Source organism: Perca flavescens, chromosome 19 (genome assembly GCF_004354835.1).
Source record: "Perca flavescens isolate YP-PL-M2 chromosome 19, PFLA_1.0, whole genome shotgun sequence".
In the NCBI taxonomy this organism is placed as follows: domain Eukaryota; kingdom Metazoa; phylum Chordata; class Actinopteri; order Perciformes; family Percidae; genus Perca; species Perca flavescens.
In genome coordinates, this window is record NC_041349.1 from 14,459,801 (window position 1) to 14,479,889 (window position 20,089).

Sequence of the window (20,089 nt, forward strand, 5' to 3'; positions counted from 1 at the left end):
TTTTCTACAATGAACAAACTCATATTCTTGTAGACCAGTGATGCTAAAGAGCCTGCACGGGGAATCGCTGAAAGAAACTCGTACACAATACTGCATATACCATTTATGTACACGCTTGGCAATGTTCTTTGGATGTGGAATAAGTACTCAAATCCATTCCTTAAGTAAAAGTACCAATACAACAATGTAAAGATACTTCAAACTACAAATCCTGCATTCTGCATACTTAACTAAAACTACACAAGTGTTAAAGTGTGTAAAAGTAAAACTTCAGCCAAATGATGGCAGTGTCTTAAATAAAGGTGCATCTTATCTTAAAACAGAGCTGGCTGTGGTCTTTATAGACTACGTTTCCCAGCCAGCGTTGATCGCTTGTTCGTCACCACGCATGCGCTAGCCGTTGGAAAGACGGCAAGGGAAATAGCACCAGCCAGGCGCGTTCGCATGTTTTTTTGTTGGTTCTACTGGACAAAAAAAGTGCCGAGAAAACCTGGGAGAGGAGCCAAATCTTCCCAGATGTAACTGAAAACAGCCATTTGGTGGAAGCGTTCTGTAAAGGAAACTTGAGCCAGGTATGCGCTTTATGTGACTAACGTGTACGGTTTGAGATTTCCTGTGAGCAATTGTCGCTGTCAGTGAGATAGCCGGAGGTCCGGTTCTATGAGTTTATCAGCGGCATGGCTAGCCTCTGGCTAATGTTAGCTTCGGCTAGCGTACCAACTGCGAGTATTATTTTCCTAGGATGGCAAAGGCATAGCCCGCCTTACTCTGCCTCTGATTGGCTTACCCTGACAAACCCTAACCAATACCCCCTCTTCTTATCTAAACCTAACCAACCTAACCAGAGCAGGCAATGAGTGCTGGCCAATCAAAGGGCGAGGAGGGTGGGTCATGCCTTTGCCAACCTAGAATAGGTGTTTTGGCGTACCGACTGAAGCAAAGCGCCAGCGACCACCTCACCCGCTACCGCTACAACCCCCGGGTACCCAAGCTACCCAAGTGATGGCTCAGTGCCTGACATGCTGCTCCTTCTTTATATGATGCTTAATTCCAACGAAAATCACAACTTTGTCAAAAACAGGCTAATTGTTAAACTGTTCGCCATTCAGATTTTAGCCGGTTTCAAATGCGTTTGTTAACTCAACCGAAACCGCAGCTTCAGACAGATGCCGCATTCCATTTCTCGTGAAAATTATCTCTAAGCTTAAATCGAAACATCTGCTATATATTTTATTATAAAGATTATATCGCCAGCTCTGTGTCTGTATTAATATCGAGAAGTGTTTACTGACCGGTTCAAGCCAGAATTATTATGGCTTGCTTAATTGGCTTACCGTGGCAAGTGAGTGCCGGTTAGCAAGCGAGGATCACTAATAATCTTTAAGTTGCTGGTTGGGACTAATTACAGAATGTGTATCCTAAGGCGTGTTTGTATATATACGTGTCCCTGGATCATATTGATTACGGCCGCATTAATGTGAGCCCCCACCGTGAGAGACTGACAGCTAGGTAAGACAGCAGGATGACACTGTCTCCTTATGTATTTCCTTAATACTTGGTTATTCTAGCTCAATTGACTTACAGTGGCAAATAAGTGAAAGTTGGCAAACGAGGATCACTATCATTCCTTAAATTGCTGTTTGGGACTAATTAAGATGTTCCATTCCCCCTTTTTCCACCTACCCTATACGATTCCGATACCGACCCAATGCCAGTGCGTATAGACCGAATCGCTGTGACATCTCGCTAACACTAAAATCACTTCCGGTGAGACAAATGACAGTTGATTTGAATTGGAGAGAGATGTGAAATTGGCAAACTTGTTTATTTCTGTTTTCATTTTAACCATCATTCTAACGTTTAAAGATATATATATATATATATATATATATATATATATATATATATATATATATATATATATTTAAACACGGAGGTCTGACCTATCTGATCTTTCTGCTGTGCTTATTTTCTGTATTATGTTTCTTTGCTCGCGTCTCAGATGAACCAGATTTAACATTACTAACGGCAGCAATCTCATCGCCGGTTGGTTGGACTGATTGCTAGTTTTGGGTGGTGTCATTTTCTTTAGTCTGTGGCCCAGAAGGCAAATAAGGTCTCCAACCTAACGTTAGTAAAAGTGTTGACAAAGAAAGCATCAGACGTGTAGGTTTGCTCCCTCTTAGTCGATTAGTCGACTAATCGGTCGTTTTGATCTTAGTCAACTTGGATTTCTTTAGTCGATTAGTCATGTTTGATGCTTTTTTTTCATGCTGAATGACTTCTTTCCAAGAAACGTACGAGCACATCTCTGGTAAACGCAAGAATTAAATTGGTCCTTTAGCATGACTCTTTGCGGAGAAACTCAGATTTACAGATCTGTCGATTAAGTCAACTAATCGATTAGTCGATACAATTGAATGAGTTTTAGTCGACTAAGAATTTCTTCAATCGAGCACAGCCCTACAGACGTGCATTTTAGATGAATGGGATGAGATGAGAGTATATCCAGTTGTTCCCCATCCCTGGAAAGTATTGTAAACAAACCTTGTGATTGAGTCGATACTACTAAGCCTGTATGGATGTTATGTGATTGCTATCATTGGCTCAGGTTAAACCCTTAAGACAACGAATGACATATCACTTTCTTTTACTGTCTAGTTTGACAGTCAGTCATAACAGGAAAAAAAGGGACAATATTCATATCCCAGGTGATATCAGTTTTATATCATGATATTGATTGTATGTCAATTAGGGATATTTTTTATGGTATTTGGGGAACTGTACACTTGACTTAATAGGGATGGGGGGAAAAATCGATACAGCATAGTATCGCAATATCTTTCGTGGCAATACTGTATCGATACACAGACGCTAAGAATCAATCTATTATCATATATGTCTTGGTTAGTTTGTCTGCCTGACAATCCCATATTGTAGCAATACAATTGAAATGAGATGAACAAACAAAGAAATGTATCTTTTAAGATAAAACAGATGTTGACAAAGTTTCCTTTTGGGAACATAATTTGAAATTGGGAAAAATTTGAAGTTGGAAAAAAGGTAATATATCGCAGGATATTGCAATATGTTTAAAATCCCAATAATATTGTATCGTGACCTAAATATCGTGATGATATTGTATCGTGAGGCCTCTGGAGATTCCCACCCCTAGTTGATAATTGGAGTAATTCATCATACTATGCTAATTTGGTGCTAAGCAATATATAAAAAGACAAGTATTATTGATACATTGTGATATTTGTCTAACTGAACAGAAAAACAATCCTTTAATATGCAGAAACAACAGCTTAAAAAAATCTGCAAATCTGAGCTGCAATGCCAGAAAGGAAAACAAAATGTTCTGAACCTTAATGCTCGAATATTACTGCTAGACAAAAAGAGGAAACTTGAGGTCTGCTGTACGTGCGTAACAAGGGAAGGAAGGAAAAAGGAAAGGAAAGGAAACACCCTTGCCTCATGTATCACACGTATTGCGATATCTGTGCCAGCATACTGATAACGCATACTGAAACTGCACCAAGATATATTAATACATTTTTGTGACTGCAATAGTGCAGTGTGGGGACTGAGATGTTTGGGAGAAGATAACAAGACTGGTGAAATTTGCAATTTCTCCTTATGTGTCCAACTGGTTTCCTTGGTCCAAAGACATGCCATTGAGTTGAATTAGACTCCTTATTGCCCGTAGGTGTGAATGTGTTTGTCTAGACAGATTACCTGTTCAGGATGTTTACCAGCCTTTTACACAATGCATGCAGGGATAGGCCTCAGCTCCCCCCGCTGTGTCGGCCAAAACGTAGCTAGAAGTTTGTGAAAATAAACTCACCCCCTTCCCAGGGAGCCACTTTTTCAACTTGAACCAGCAAGAAGAGAATTCTGGCGCTCCTTATCTTGCTGTCTCTCTGAATGTGGAGAGGCAAAGCACGTGAGGCTGGCAGCATTATTAAACAGGAAAATGTGCCGTGCCTCTGCATGCCGAGTAAGAGAAAACAGCCTGCAGCTGCTGGCACAAGCAGATGGAACCGCTTTCCTTTTAATAATTAAATTACGAACCTAGCTAAAACAACAATTCAGCTATTTCCACCTGTCTTGTCACTCGTTACTTTGCATAGTTGACTTTGCACCTGCAAGGCACACGGCTCAATAGTTTGGTTCGTACTAGTTATTGTTTTACGCAACCTTCATTTAGACAGATGTCACGTTGTTGTGGTAGGATAATCCCACTGTTAAATATTTCCTAGAGTTAGTTTAGCTCGGGTGATTTACTATAAAATAAAAAGATATATTCATGACTCACCCAATAAGTGTGTTAAGGGGAATATTAATCTAGGGTGGACAGGGACCAAAATTATCTACTAGCCAAATGCTGGTAAGATATAGTTAGATTTGCTTCACTCACCAGCCAAAAAACAATGGTAATCTATTAAGTGGCTGGTAAAATTTGAACATTCACTAGCCATTTGGCTGGTGGACAAAAAAGTGAATTTTGGACCCTGAGGGTGGAGCATCCACAGGGTTTTTTGTGGCTCAGAATGGGCCTTTTGGGGAACACATTAAGTTGGGGTCTGCGGAAGGTTTTGAGAATCAAACACTTTATTTCCTGCATTCATGATACATTTTTATGTACCAATTTATAGTGGAAACACCTTTCATCTATTTAAAGGAAAACACAAAATCCAGGATGCAGGTGACAATTAAAAATGTAATGGAATATAATGCAGTAACAGGGCTTTCACATTAGGGTACTGGGCCTGGATCCAAGTATTCTTGATACCAAAGTTTGTGTGTTGAGTGGGAACACTGCGTACCTAGTCCTGGGCACGGTTGGTCGATCTGTGCCATTTAAAAAGGCGTTCTCGAGTACAGTTCACATGGTTCTCTGTCAGAGCTCCGGTGAGAGCTCCGCGCCCAACAGCAGTAGCTCCTCCTCCGGCCAGAAGCAGAGCTTCACCTCGCTCGGTCCCTGGGGGCAGCAGGGTCACTGGGAGAGTCCAGTACAGCCTGACTGCATAGTAATTCAGGTCCAGTGCACAATGCAGCTTAGCTGGCTTATCTGCGTCAGCCGCATGTGTAAAATTAGCAGCTGTGGATGCGAGGAGAGGGAGAAGACGTTTTGGTGATTTTTCTTTAGGGCTGGCTTAAACCGTTTTGCATTCAGAGCAGTCACATTTTTTTGTGACCTTTTACTGCATCGAAGGCATGTTGAATGTGTTGCTTTAAGAGCACAGAGGTAGACTTGAAGTGACTATCGGCAGATCCTTTACCCAAAAAGTGAACGTGCAGTGCTTCTTTTCGTCTGTGCACAATCTTATTTTATGGTGCTACAGAGGAAGCATTGTCAAACTGTTGATTATCTTTGTAAGTAAACGCATCACACAAATGCTGCTTGACGATAACTACTACATGCTGCCACAAGGTCTCATAAGGTTTTCCGAAAATCTGAAATGCAGACTACATGTTGTCGATATAGTTATGTGAAGATTAATGATGCTTTTCCTCATTTTAATTCACCAAACATGTTGCTAACTAACATTTTAAGATGCCGTTTGCTGTGTAAACTAATTTCTGCTTCATTGTTTTTCCCTCCTGTCTCACTCTTTTCCCTCTGATGACTTTTCTTCCCACCATGTTGTGACCACCGATGGGTGCCAATAAACATTAGAAAGACATTTGTATCTCCAAGGTGCATGTCAGACACAGTTTAGTTGTGCTTACTTAAGAAACTTGAAAGGGACTTACTCAACTCTTTGTGTACGTGCCCTTCTCTGAAAGCTGCTTGAAACCAGTACACATATTCACACATTTGTAGGAAAGGAATTTGCATTTCAAACAGAATCAGAAAGAGTATTGACACTTGTAGGCACAGAAAAAGACCCGTGGCAGATTTTTCTTTCACATGCCTGTTGGCAACCAACCACTTTGTTTCGATGGAGAATTGCAGCTGCAAAAGAAAAAATTGTAGAGGCCGCCGTTACCTCAGCATCACCTGGGAGATAGCCTAGCCTAGCTCAGCTCAGGTTAGCGCCACTCGGCTAGGTAGTCGGTGACCTCCCTTACCCCATCCTTCTCCTCCTGCGTCCCACACAACACCCCCTTCCCTTTCTCCTTTTTCCAAGCGCGTTGCCATGGCATCAGTGCGCTTCACGGTGACGCCCACCAAGGCGGAGGACCTCCCGGGGCTGTCCGACACGTCTCCTGACATCAGCTCCCGCTCCGGCGCTCGCGTGCGCTTCGGCTCCAGGGAGAGCGTCAATCGGAGTGACCCGCTCAGCGAGGGGTCGGGAGGGGGGGCGACTACTGCAGGAGGAGCCGAGACGCCGGACTACAGCAATGTGGACCAAGGTGAAGGACACACACACACACACACACACACACACATCCACATAGACATTATGTGTTGTTTCTGTAGCTTTAAGGTACACTTGGCAAGATTGTACATGTTTAAAATATGCCTTTTAACGGCGTGTAGACCCTTTTATTGTGGAATGAGGGAAGTGCTTCTTAAAAAGCACCTAGCCTGTATACCAACCTGTTAACTTTCTTGAATCCAATCCCACTACTTAGATTGCCACAGACAGTGAATCCACTCTTTAATCCATATGTTTAAGACATGTCAACCAGCCACTCCTCCATACCGACACATTGGCTTACTAAAAAGCATTTAGTGTCACAACTTCCTAAACAGTTGAACGGGTCTGAAATTTGAACGGGTCTGAAATTTGAAGTCCTTTTTTTACAGCTTGGCTGCATTTTCAGTGCCATGTCACTATTTGATTTCCATTAAACTCTATGAAGAAAAAGGGTACGGCAGTTGAGAGAAAAATGTCCCAAAACATCAAAAAGATTATGACTTTAGACCCGAAAGATCTAACAACAAATCCAACACCTTAATCTTTTGATGTGTGTGTGTGTGTGTGTATGTGTGTACATATATATTACAGTTTAACTCACATCCACTGTAAAATCAGTTAGTTAAGCGTTGTTCAAGTACAGGCAGCACACTGTCACAGCACACTAAATATGCTGATATGCTGGCTCATGTTTTTCTGATCAGTCAAGTATGTTATATCATGTCTTTATGTTTGCCTATTGGCTGTATAAAGGTAGTCAAGGAGTACAAGCTCATTCACTGGATTCCCACACAGCACATTCTCGGGGCTGAGCCAGTCAGAGAGATTCCTGTTGGCTCACAAGGGTTCAGGCAGCTTTATGTCCAAATGTCTGTGTTTTACGTCTCTCTGGGTCATAAAGCTCTTGATTTGTTTTCTAAGTGAGAGCTTGACTTCAGGGGTGCACAGCAAAATAAGTTCCACCTATTGCACTCAGCTGAGAACAATAAGTGGACTGTAATGTATGCCTATTGTGATCATAGTGTAGGTCTCACTTCCTCCACTGCTGTTATCAGCCCACCTACAGTTCTTTACCGAATTGTAGCTGACAGCAATAACCTTTTCACATGGACTCAGGTTGTACGGCTAGTAGGGGTGTGACGAGACGCTTACTCCACGAGACGAGACACATCACGAGATTGGGTTCACGAGAACGAGACGAGACGAGATTTTAAATTTTTTTTTAAAGAAATCCTCAATGATGAAATATATGAATGGAAAATAGTTTTTTTATTCAACTGAAAAATCACAAAATGCAAAACAATTTAGGTGCCTTTTGAAATCAACTATTAATGATGAATGTTATTTAACTTTTTTTACTATTTTAATGAATCATATGCAGTAAAGGACATGCAAACACTGCAAAATGTTTTGTATAAAATCTACCAACTGGCTTCTGCCCTGTGAAATCTAACTCCTTTCCACAAATCGAACATAAAAAAAATAAACAGTATAAATAAAATAAATGTGTAAACAACAGAAAATGTTTAAATGCAAACAGTAAGTGTATCAATAACCAAAGTACTGCTCTCTCAAAACTACAAGTGCAAACAGAAACAATTTTTTCTATAAGATAAACTACACAGAACAGCCTAAGATATGGTCATGTTATTTTTCAAGAATATAAGCATGTCGACTATTTCTGGCAGCAGTTGAGACCTTTGGGCAGTAACTATGTCTCCTGCAGTAGAAAAAAACACACTCACTTGGAACTGAGGTAGCAGGGATGGAAAGGTATGCTTTGGCAAGTGGAGACAGCAAAGGATATTTAGGAGTTGCCAAAATCCGACATTTTCCACCACAGAAAATGGCCTCATATCAGCTGCAATGAAAACGCCTATGTCCCTCGTTATTGCCGTGGCTCTTGCACTTACCGGTGGCAGAGAAGCAAAGGCTTTTAGAGTTGTTTGGCCTTTTAATGTTTTCGTCGCGGGTGCTGTAGTTGGTAGAGAGCTGTGGTGGTGCTGTAAGTGTTTTTGCATAGTGCTCGTGTTAGCCGCGGTATACGGCATTTTTTTCTTACAATATTTACATATTGTGTTCGTCTTGTCTGTCACTCTTTCGCCGTTTATTATTTCCGCAGGAAAACCAAAATGTTTGCACACAAATGATTTAAAAGTGGCAGGGGGATCTTCAATAGTAATTTCACGCTCCATCACGCTGACATCACATCGCCTCACGAGACAACTTTTCACCTCGACGAGAAGTCTCGTCACGTTTTAATCTCGCGAGATCTCGTAAAACGAGATCTCGTCACACCCTTAACGGCTAGTGAGTCTAGTTTGAAATAAAACTGCATGGGAATCCAGATGAGTAATTAGAGGAAAATGATGACTAGTTTTCTGCAGACTCCTGTGACTATGCAGTTGTTGTGTGGCGTGCAGTAATTCCCTTTTCAAAAGGTGTTTAAGAATAGCTGCACTGATTCACAGGCTCAACAAGGAGGTTATAACTGTGGGGAGATGTAACTGTATTAGCAACGTTGATCCATTTAAGCGGTTGCATAGTATTAGGGATGCCCCACGTTGTTTAATAAGCTTCCATAAATAGAAATCGAGCCGCTTAATCCGATTGAGCTTCGATCAGGCTTTGTGATGCTGCAGCGTCTATACAGTGAAACAAAGAGGGAGACTGATGGAGACGCAACTGCACGGCAGTCGTCTCAGCTGAAGAAAAACCAGCATGCTGACAAGAAAAATGCTGTTGACGTGTATGGGTCAAGATCCTGAAAGGGCGATGAAGAAAGGAGGCGGCAGGAGGAGTGGAGAGTTATTTTCCGAAAGGTCAAAATACTCTCTGATCCATTTTTACCACCAATGAAATTAGCTATTTAATTGGATGTGCTTACAGCTTGCAGACATGCACACATCAGGCTCTAATGTATTTCTGCTTCACTGGTTGCTCTCACACACACGCACACCCACACACACACACACACACACACAAACAAACACACAAGTGTCACACTCAGATGTGGTGAACTCAGGTGGACTTCTCCTGGGGAACACACACACAAATAGACAGCTGCGTTCCCCTGTATTAGGCTAATTGTGAACGTTGCAGATCAGCAACGACAACATGGTGGCTCATTCATTTTGGTTTTATCAAATTAGGACTGCGAAATTGATTATCATTTACTTAATCAATCTTTAAATCAATCAATCACTTGATTACTCGTCAATTAGTTAATAATCATTTGATGGAAATCAAATCAGAAAAGGGTCTTGTTTTTTTCCTACCAACAGTCCAAAGCCCAAAGGTATTCGGTCAACATTCATAACAAATAAAAAAGAAAAACTGAAAAAATTGGCTGGATTCCGAGTCCCGTCAAGACTAGGGCTGCAACTTAAGATTTTTTATTTTATTTTTTATTATTGATTAAAAGATTACCTTTCTTTTCTGTTTAATAGTTATAAAATGTCAGAAACTAGTGACAGGAGGTCTGTCTTCATATGTCTTGTTTTGTCCAACCAACTAATTGTTAACAGCTCTACATCAAATCATCAAAATAAACAAGATGTCAGTGCATCAGCTGTCCAGTAAAATAACAGAAAGAGTACTGTTGTGATTATATTGAAACCATCTCTTTTTTAACCTGATTTTACTTGTAACCTAATTTACTTCTACTTAACGTTTTTATTTATTTATTATCGTAGCTATGTTACTTTATTTTCTTTATACACTTGCTCTTTTTCTTAATCTTATTTTTTACCTTGAATGTGACTGCGAGTAGGCATGCACGATTCGGGGGAAAAATATAAATCACGATTTTTTTAGCTTAGAATTGATATCATGATTCTCTGCCATGATTTTTTTCTCACAAAGTGTAATGTTTTTTGCACACATGAACCATGACAAAACAAAACAAATTGGAAACATATATATATATTTTTTACACCTATAGCACATTGCGCATCACCACAAGCCTGTAAACATAGAGGCTTCAATGAATAAAGAAAATAAAGTATATACTGGCCATTTAAGTACAGTAGGCTACCAAAAATAGTGACATACAACACATTTAACTAAATATGGCCCTGGTACCGGCTCTATCTGAACTCCTTGAACATGTTTTTACATAATTTAACATGCTGCAGCTACACCTTCAGTCTCTAGAGAAATGGAGTTTGTCAATTGCCAATTTAACTACAGTATCAAAAACTGGAGATGCACCGATTACAACTTTCTAGGCCGATTCCGATTTTTCATTGAGTTAGGCCAGCTGATACCGATTTCATTTTTTCTAACCACTTTACAGCACACACACATATTTATTTTCTATCTTTTCTTTAATAGAACATTTTGCACAGAACATGGATCAGATAATGGATCACTATAAAATAGAACTATATAAATTACTCCTGGTGTGGGAAATTCACACACATCTAAAGTGCAAAGTTAAAACCATTTCCTTCTTTTCACATCCAATATCCAACTATAAAAAATTACATTTCTTTTTTTTGGTGTCGTCCCTCCACGCCCTACTTTTTCCTTGCAGGTGTTGCATATTGCAAACTTGTTATCTTCTGTAACTTCTTACGCTGAAGAATTTGACACGCGCTTCACACCGCGAGCGGGTACGTACGACACACGCCGGAAAAGTTGAGAGAAGGGAAAAAGAGGCCGTGCTGTCGCGTCCATGTGTGCGTGCGTCATTGAGAACTGTAACTTGTATAACTTCTGTTGTCAGTTAATTGTAGCGATGACCGGCATGAAATCGCCATATGTCAGACTATCGGTGCATCTCTCAAAAACAGAATGACTTCTTAGCACACTCTTTAACTGCATGCCTTTCATGTCTTCAGCTGTCCTATCAAAATAAAGGCCGAAAATGTAATTTCAAAATTAAATGGGGTGAATCGAGATCGCGATTTTATAACTATTAATCGTGCAGGCCTAACTGTGAGCAACTTCAACTAAATAAAGTAATCTGATTCTGATTGTGTGGTGAAGTCGTCAGTGTGATCACTTATCATGCAGCAGTCTAGTCAGTCAGTCTGAGCAGTTACAAAGTCCTCCATATGACCTCCATGACCTCCATAATATGCAGAACACACCCTGGGTTTCCATGCTGGAGTGCATGCACTGATGTCTATCTGTATTTATGCAAAATGTCTTAAGTCAATGATTTTTTTGGTCTGCAAAGAATGCTGTAATTAATAAAACAAAGGGGGTGCAGTTAATATGCTGTAAATAAGCAGTCCTTCTTCTTTGAAGAATAAGTGAGCAAAAGGTCTGATTAGCTTGTTCATCTTTTCCTACAGCATGCTTCAGCCACTGAATATTAACAGGCAAGTTATTTTTGCTGGTGAGAAGTCAATTTTGCTATCTTTGGCCAAATGAAGTTGAACTGTAAACAGGATGGAAAGTGCCACCCACCAGCAAAATTCTGTTTTTTCTTTTCTTTATCTAGCTATTGACTTTTTCTCCGTGTGTATCCGGCCAATGTTCTGTGAGATAGTACAAGTTGCAGATGCATTTAGTGTTTACCAGCTAGTGTGTCATTCAGCTTTCTGTCTGACTATTTATCATGTATTATTTTATATAATTTAAAAAGCAGAGGTTCCCAACCTTTTCGGACTTGTGACTAGAGCTGGGCGATATGGAAAAAAAATCTAATATTATTGATATTGCGGCAATATTGTAGGGTGCTTACAAAAAATGAGATGAGATTTTTGATAAATAATCATCATTAATGTGTATATAATAACTAAGTGGGTAAAGGCAAATAATAGAAAAGCTTGAACAGTCTGGTAAGTTAAAAAAATGACATCACTTTACTGTAATCCAGCCATTAAAACCAGGAAAAGAAAACACTTGTGTCCTATCACAATATTGCGATATCCAAAATCTAAGACGATATCCCGTCTCATATCACGTAATCGATATAATATTGATATATTGCCCAGCCCTTGTGACTTGTGAAAAAGAATGCTTCTACTCCCTCGTCACAGGTTATTGAAGGTCTCTTACAGGCCTGAAGAGGTAAAGCATTTCACAAGAAAAAAAAATGGAAGAAAAAACTAGAAAAAATAATTGTATGTCCTTCTCATCCCGTAAGTCATCTAGTCACCCCACATATCTATCATGGGACCCCCACCCGGTAACAACTACCCCCTCACTAGGGAGAAATCCTGACAGTGAAGTGTTTTTAAATTAAATTAAATCAATTGGCATTGGGTTTGCTGCATCAAGACGCGATCGTGGGATATACATTTTCACTTTTAATAGTCAAATCAAACTTTAGAGAGATGGGAAATACTTCAGAAAGGGAGGATAGCAATGCAACAAAGGTTTAGACTTGAACACAAGACTGGCTCATTTTTTTATATATTTATTCACATATTACATATAATATATAAACAAAATAACCCATGACTGTTGTGGGTCTCAAGTCAAGTGGCCTTCTGTTAAAGGTGACCCTGCATATGGCCGTTTGCTGGCGTTAGTATGAGTGTGGCGGAGCAGGGAGGGAAGTGATATTGCTGACTCAGGTGCTGCTGATGCAGTGGTCTGTGCTGACTGAGGCGGAACTGAACTGGCGACACGGTGGCCATTGCGCGCGCGCGTGCGTGCGTGCGCGCGCGCGTGCGTGCGTGCGTGCGTGCGTGCGTGCGTGCGTGCGTGCGTGTGTGTGTGTCTGTGTGTGTGTGTGTCCGTATGTGTGTGTCCGCAGGAGAGAGAAAAGTTAAAGGATAGGCTTACAATTTCCAAGCCTGTCTTAAAGCATATGATATATGAACTTTGAAACTGGCTTTGCTTTAAGACTGCTACTAACGACTATTTAAATCATTGATTAATCAGAATCAGTTACTCCGTAAAGTGGCAGATGTACTTTTACTGTAGGAAGATTTTCCAGCAGTGTTTTAGTTCTTTCAGTTGTTCGCTGATGGCCATGTAGCCCTAAGTGTTATTTTTTGCCTCTCTTATCGATTTCTTGCAATTTTCACGTACAGTCATGAAAATTGATTTAAAGGCACTGAACACCCACACAGGTGGTTATAGTTAATGTGGCTGATTGGACCTTTTCCAGGACTGTGTGGGTGTGGCTAGACTGAGTGATTGACATCTTCCTGAGTCCACTGTTAGTTAGTGTTGTTGCAGCTGTTAGGGCGGGACAAATGACACCTTTGTCATCCTTATTGGTAGAAAGAATTTGTGACCTAATAAGTTCCCGTCAAAGCTCCGGCCCACCTTCAACCTGAACAGAGTCTAATCAGCCAGAATAGCTGAAAACACCTGTGTGGGTGTTCAGAGGCTTTAAAGTCAATGGAAACCCTTTTGACCAAAAATGTGTACATCATCACCGGAACTTGATTATGCTTGCTATAATGATTCCTCCAGTTCATACCGGGCATTAAGAAATCCCTTCAGTTAACATTTAAAATGTGTGATTGATGGGGGACAAAATCCACAGTCCTCGTTCTGTGCCCAAATATGTTTAAAAAAAATGTATCTGACGATATTATATTAGTAGTAGTCTGAGTAAATCAAATCAAGTAAATATCTTTCAAAGATTTTTTTTTCAAATATCTGTTTCATCTTTTTTTATTGTTGGGTATTTCAGCCTTTAACGGAAAAGAACAACTAGATACGAAAGGGGGGAGAGAGAGAGGGGGAAGACATGCAGGAAATCGCCACAGGTTGGGCTCAAACCCTGGACCTTCTGCATCGAGGCATACACCTCCTATATATGCGCGCCTGCTCTACCAACTGAGCTAACCCGGCCACTCTTTTTTTCATCTTTTGTTACTATTCCTCTTCTGCTGCCCAACAAAGAAACGCTTACATTGAAAGCGTATTAACAAAGGATAACAAAATGGCCACTATGAACAAGAAGAATCTGTCTCTGTGTTTCAAAACGGACTTGAAAAGTTGTCAGCCTGTCCTTTAAAGATGGTTCCCTGCTTTCCTTTTCATTCATACTCTCTTTCTTTGTGTCTAGCAGATGGACATTCCAAAATCTCCAGTGTGTACATCAACAACACTCATGGTGTGGATGACGATGACTTCTACGACAGAAACTTGGCCTTGTTTGAGGTTTGAAACGCAACATTGATTGAGCCGTTATCCTGTAAAAGCACATTATAACCATGTTATAAATGTTATGATATGTTTGTATCAGAGGTAGGAAACCATATTGTGGCCACGTTAAGATGTAACTGGAATTACATGGATACAAACAGAACCCCTCCAAATCGTGGCTGTTTATTTAGTGTTAAGTGTCTGCTAATCTAGAGCCAAAAATAAACCATAATTTTGCTGGTGGGTGTAGATAATTCAAATTTTTATAGATTTTGAAGTTTCCTGGAATCAGCTCTGTCTTCTACCTCCCACTTCTTTAACAAGTCATTCAATATGCCTCTTTCTCTCCTGTTTTTTAAAACATATATACCTTTTATCTTTTTTCTGCCTCTGTGCTTGTCACCCCCATCTTTCTTCTTCTTCACCCACCCTTATTATCCTTTACTTATTCCCTCCCTGCTTCCCTGTTATTTCTATACCCGGCCTTTGCTCTTACTACTCTTGCCATTCTTCTTTATTCCCTGGCTATCTCATTCCTCCCCCCTTCTCTGCTGTCCTTCACCTTCTGTCAACCCCTGTTCTTTATCTCCTTCCACCCCATTTCTCTCTTTGCCATCTCCCTCCACCACCCTTAATTCCCCACTCCTCCCCCTTGTTACCTCCTCCCCTTTTAACACCTTCTTTTTATACCACAGGAGGAGATGGACACTCGGCCGAAGGTGTCTTCTCTGCTCAATCGCCTGGCCAACTACACCAACCTGACGCAGGGGGCCAGGGAACACGAGGAGGCCGAGAGCATCGGCGAGAAGAAGAAAGCCAGCAAGGTAACACTAAAAAAAACTGCTAATAGACTTTTGTTGGGCAGTAAAACCAAACATAAAAGCACAGTAAAGCATATAAACAGAGGCGCATCCACAGTGTCTATTATATCAGATTCTTTGCCAATCCAACTCCCAAAAATTCATATGGACAAATGTAACTGTCCTATTTTATGAGCTCTCTTTTTTTTTTATGGAATTAAATACATTTTTGTATATAAGTAACGTTGATCTCAGTGAAGCAACGTGCCACCTGCACAAAGCTAAGCTTTTAAATTTACTCTAGGACTATGCCCATGACAGAAGCACCCATACATAGTGTATGATCCCAAATGTACTTGTCTGTCTTGCTGTACCATGTTCTTATACTACAGCAATTATAACCTGCATATTGATCAACTCTGAGACAAATGGTATCTCCCGCTGTTGCACACTGATCTGCACTGCAATCCTTGCTGATAAGAAGCCGACTGGCCTAGATAAGATAATCTAAACATTTCAAATCTTCCCTTCTTGCCAAACGGTGTGTTCAGTATAAGCGTTGACATGAGTCTGGTGCATCAGGGTGGCGTAGCACAGTGGTTCCCAAACAGGGGTACGTGTACCTCAGGGGGGTACTGCCACAGCTGCCAGGGGTGTGTGGAAAGATAGTGCAAATGTACATTTGACATTGATAATTCAGTTGTATTAAAAAAAAAAAAAAAAAAAATTATTACAATATGTACTTTTATATAAGTGAGTATCAATACAGAACAATACTTTGCACATCTACAACCTGAGACAGGTGCGTCGGTGGGGGACAAGCAGGTCAAAATTTGCAAAGAAACTCCCTCCCGCACACTGTCGAAATTGCAAAAAATATGACGTTTAATAGATGTAAAGTTTTAATATTAAACTTTGTTTTTAAACTTTGTTTTTTTTGGAAGTTAGACAGTGTGCAGGAGTTTCTTTGCAGCAATATAAGTTACTATAAATGAACATCCAGTTTAAAATCCCTGCTGTAGTATGTGCTGTGTTTCTCTGAGTTTGTCTAAATGGAGCTTAAAAACACCAACAACAACATTTCGTAAGACCATAAGCCTCTGTTGCTGAATAATCAATTGAAGTTGATTTTTGTCCTTGTGTCTCTGTGGTATCTACCTTCCAGTCGCCACAGATGGGGACGTTTATGGGAGTTTACCTGCCTTGCCTCCAGAACATCTTCGGTGTCATCCTGTTCCTGCGGCTGACCTGGGTGGTGGGAAGTGCTGGGGTGCTGCAGGCCCTCTGCATTGTCTTTATATGCTGTTGCTGTGTGAGTATTTTTGAGTGCCCAGCTATGTTGCCAGACATGCACGACGATACGGAAATTGAAACTCTGAAACATTTTTTTTGTAAACTCTGTCTCTTTCTGTCTCTCTGCAGACGTTGTTGACGGCAATATCCATGAGTGCAATCGCCACTAATGGAGTTGTACCAGGTATTCCTCCACATTCCACTCTTTCCCTCCCATCCTTTAACTACATGTGGCACTGGTGTGCTGTGGTAATCTGACTCTCACACAGCTATTCCCACGATGATCAAACTTTTCTATGGCGGCCGTCTTGAGTTTATTCAGCCAAGTGGCCTCTGTAGATGTTCATTTGAATTGTCCAGGTTGTTTTCCCCTCTCCCTCCTCTCCCAGCTGATAAAGTACATTATGTGTTTCTAATGAGTGTTATTTCGGTTTGTCCTGTCTCTCCCTCTGTCTACCTTCTTCCCTGTCTGTCTGTACACACATTAAAAACCCAGGCTATTTATCTGCCAGTGACTTTACCTCTCACTGGAACGCCTCTAGACAAGTATCCCAAATGTCAAAGTAGTGTGATATTTCCACTAGCATGTGACATTTCGATAATTGACCGTAGAATGAAAACCCTCGGTAACATAGAGAATTAATCTAATGTGGCTTGTTTGGCATCAGGCATTTCATTCCATGCTGTTTTTTTCTCTCTCTCACCTAAACAACATCTCGTGCTTTCTCACCATCTATTCTCAGATGGTAGTTGATATTGTATTTATGTAGTTTACTGTGGTTAAGTCAAGGAATAATCAAAGGTGTTTGGCTTCCTAAATACAGCTTACTACTAAATATCATTCACTTTTGTTTTTCAAATTCAGTGAGATGATTGTTGAGACAGTTTTTGTAGCATAGCCTATTCATATGCCCACTTTTTTTGTTAACATTACTTTTATTGTCTTTGTCTTTGGAAATATGCGAGCACTTTTTGTCAAAGGGTTGCATTTTGGAAACCAAACACTGAACTCTGAGCTTACAGTCAATAGTAGAATTAGCAGTTTCTCTTACTTGTATGATTCCCTCTTGTGTGTGTGTTTTTTTTTTTTTTTTTTTAATAACTGGTTCAAATTGTATCAGCAAATTAAACGTAATGTTGTTTTTTTGAGCTCACTTGGAGTACCAGTTGTCTAGGGCAATGGTGCATGCAGCAGGACATTTAGAACACAATTTGACACTTATATTACACCGGTTTACAGCGTTCTTGCTCAATACTGGATCAATTTGAAAGATTTGAAATCTTGACTTAAGTTTAGTCACTTAAACACATATTCATGAAAAAATAGGGTCAATGTTGAAAACCCCCAGAAATAACACTTTAAAAAGACACTAGAGAACTTTTCCCGCTTCGGTCCCCCTACAGGTTGGAAGTGGAATTGTCCATTACATTATACAAGTTTGCCAGATCGGGTAGCGGATCTGTAGTTCGAATGGACCTGCACAATGTAATGTAATGGACAATTCTGCTTCCAACCTGTAGGGGGATCGAAGCAGGAAAAGTTTGTTTATCGGTGTTTTTTGCCCCCAACGGCTCCTTCCAGGCAGCGCTGCCTGGAAGGTACTAGGATTAGGCACTGGTTAGGGTTAGGTGCCTTGAAGTCAACGGTCGCAGCGCTGCCTTGAAGTGAATTAGGCAATGGTTAGGGTTAAAGTGATGGTTCGGAGTAATTTCACCCTAGGCTGCTTTGCACCTTGACCTTGAGCCAAAAAAAAAACCATAAGCTTTTTTCCCTTGTTATAACGTTGGTCGAGTTAGCGTTATCAGCTGGTTAGCTTAGTGCAGGCGCTAATGGATCCACGTTTGTATATACGTTTGTTTGGATACTCCTTTGGCTGCTGAGTGTTGCTTTAACGTAAGCAGAAAAACAGAAAAAAAAGGCAATCATTTATTGTAAATCAGAAACTGACAGATCAGAGAACAAGTAAACAAGACTATAAATCTGTTCAGTCAGTTTTCAATTCCTGGTGCTACGGACACATTTCAGACGGTACCAAATATCGTACTGAGGTCTGATACCAGCCCTAAAGACAATCAAGAGTTTACTTTAGGATGCAGTACTACTAAATACAGCTGAAAATAGTCATTTGCAGATACCATTTGACCAAAGACCTGCTCTCTCTTCTTACTCCAATGTGTCATGTAGAACATTATGCTTATTTCTTCAAGCATAGGATGACTTCCCTCATCAGCTGTCATCTTCACTCTCTCTCTCTCTCTCTCTCTTTACCTCCTAACATCATAATGTTGACAACATCAATCCCCCTCTCTCGCTCTCTCTCTCTCTCTCTCTTTTGTCCCATCTCCTCCTCTTGTCCTTCTTCTCCTCCCTCTCTTCTCTTTACATTCTATCTTTAATTTTCTACCACCCTGCTTTTCCTCTCCCTCACAATTTCCACTTCTTTCCACCCTGATGTACAACCTGCCCCTATATCTCTCTCTCTCTCTCTCTCTCCCCCTTTCTCTCTCACTCCCTCCTCTCTCCTCCTCCTCCAGCGGGAGGCGCCTACTTCATGATTAGTCGCTCTCTGGGTCCAGAGTTTGGGGGGGCGGTGGGCCTGTGTTTCTACTTGGGCACAACCTTCGCTGGAGCCATGTACATCCTGGGAGCCATTGAGATCCTTCTGGTGGGTTTTGGCTTTATCGTCATCATCAGTACTACCATCTTTAAAAAAAAAAAACTACTTATCCAGTCTGGCTTTCACGTAGTGTATTATAATTTTATTATCTTTAATTTTTTTAATTGTTTTTAGTATTTATATTTTTGTTAATGTGTTATAATTTCTACTGTTGTTTATCTTAGTGTGCATTGGTCCCTATATCCATTTATACATATTTCTTATTATTCCTATTTCTTGTCTGATGTTTTTCAATCACTGTTCAGCACAATTAAGCACTATATAAATAAAGATGATTGATCTTGGATCTAATGGATTTAGTCGGGCACATAAAGTACCTGGCAAATGAAGATACTTGATCACATTGATGCAAAAATCAAATAAAAATCCACTGTTCTCTCCCTCCCTCCTCCAGATGTACATAGCACCTAAGGCAGCCATTTTTGTGTCAAAGCACCCGGAAGGCGAAGGGGCAGCCATGTTGAACAACATGCGGGTCTACGGCTCCATCTGTCTCCTCCTGATGTCCTTGCTGGTCTTTGTGGGCGTGAAGTACGTCAACAAACTGGCCTCCATCTTCTTAGCCTGCGTCATCGTCTCCATAGTTTCCATCTACGTCGGGGCGCTGGTCTCCGCCTTCAAACCGCCGCACTTCCCGTAAGTGTGGATTTAAAAAGTACAACGCTGACCAGTCCTTTTTAACTCTCTGTTTTGACTGACCGACGGGCTTCCATCAACAGGGTGTGCATGCTGGGAAACCGAACTATCAACGGCCATGAAATTGATGACAACCAATGTGCGAAAACCATCCTGCTGCAGATCAAAGAGCCAGTGGAAAGAGTTGACGACAACTTCACGCTGATTAATGGTGGGTGCCAGGCTTACATTGATATTTGTTACT

General features: G+C 40.7%; 1 protein-coding gene across 4 annotated transcripts in view; it reads left to right on the plus strand.

The window, feature by feature from the left end:
* Positions 1-408: 408 nt before the first annotated feature.
* The window catches only part of slc12a6 (solute carrier family 12 member 6), a 33,734-nt gene continuing 14,053 nt past the window's right edge, over positions 409-20,089 (plus strand). For all 4 annotated transcript variants that reach the window (XR_003690894.1, XM_028563759.1, XM_028563760.1 and 1 more), the window contains exons 1-9: positions 409-572; positions 5,687-6,366; positions 14,362-14,453; positions 15,134-15,262; positions 16,404-16,550; positions 16,661-16,715; positions 19,067-19,197; positions 19,604-19,845; positions 19,929-20,056. Coding sequence is in view for 3 of the 4 variants with exons in the window: in XM_028563759.1 (XP_028419560.1) it covers positions 6,150-6,366; positions 14,362-14,453; positions 15,134-15,262; positions 16,404-16,550; positions 16,661-16,715; positions 19,067-19,197; positions 19,604-19,845; positions 19,929-20,056 (1,141 nt within the window). In the remaining variant the exon portion in view is untranslated. The remainder of the gene's footprint in view (positions 573-5,686; positions 6,367-14,361; positions 14,454-15,133; positions 15,263-16,403; positions 16,551-16,660; positions 16,716-19,066; positions 19,198-19,603; positions 19,846-19,928; positions 20,057-20,089) is intronic.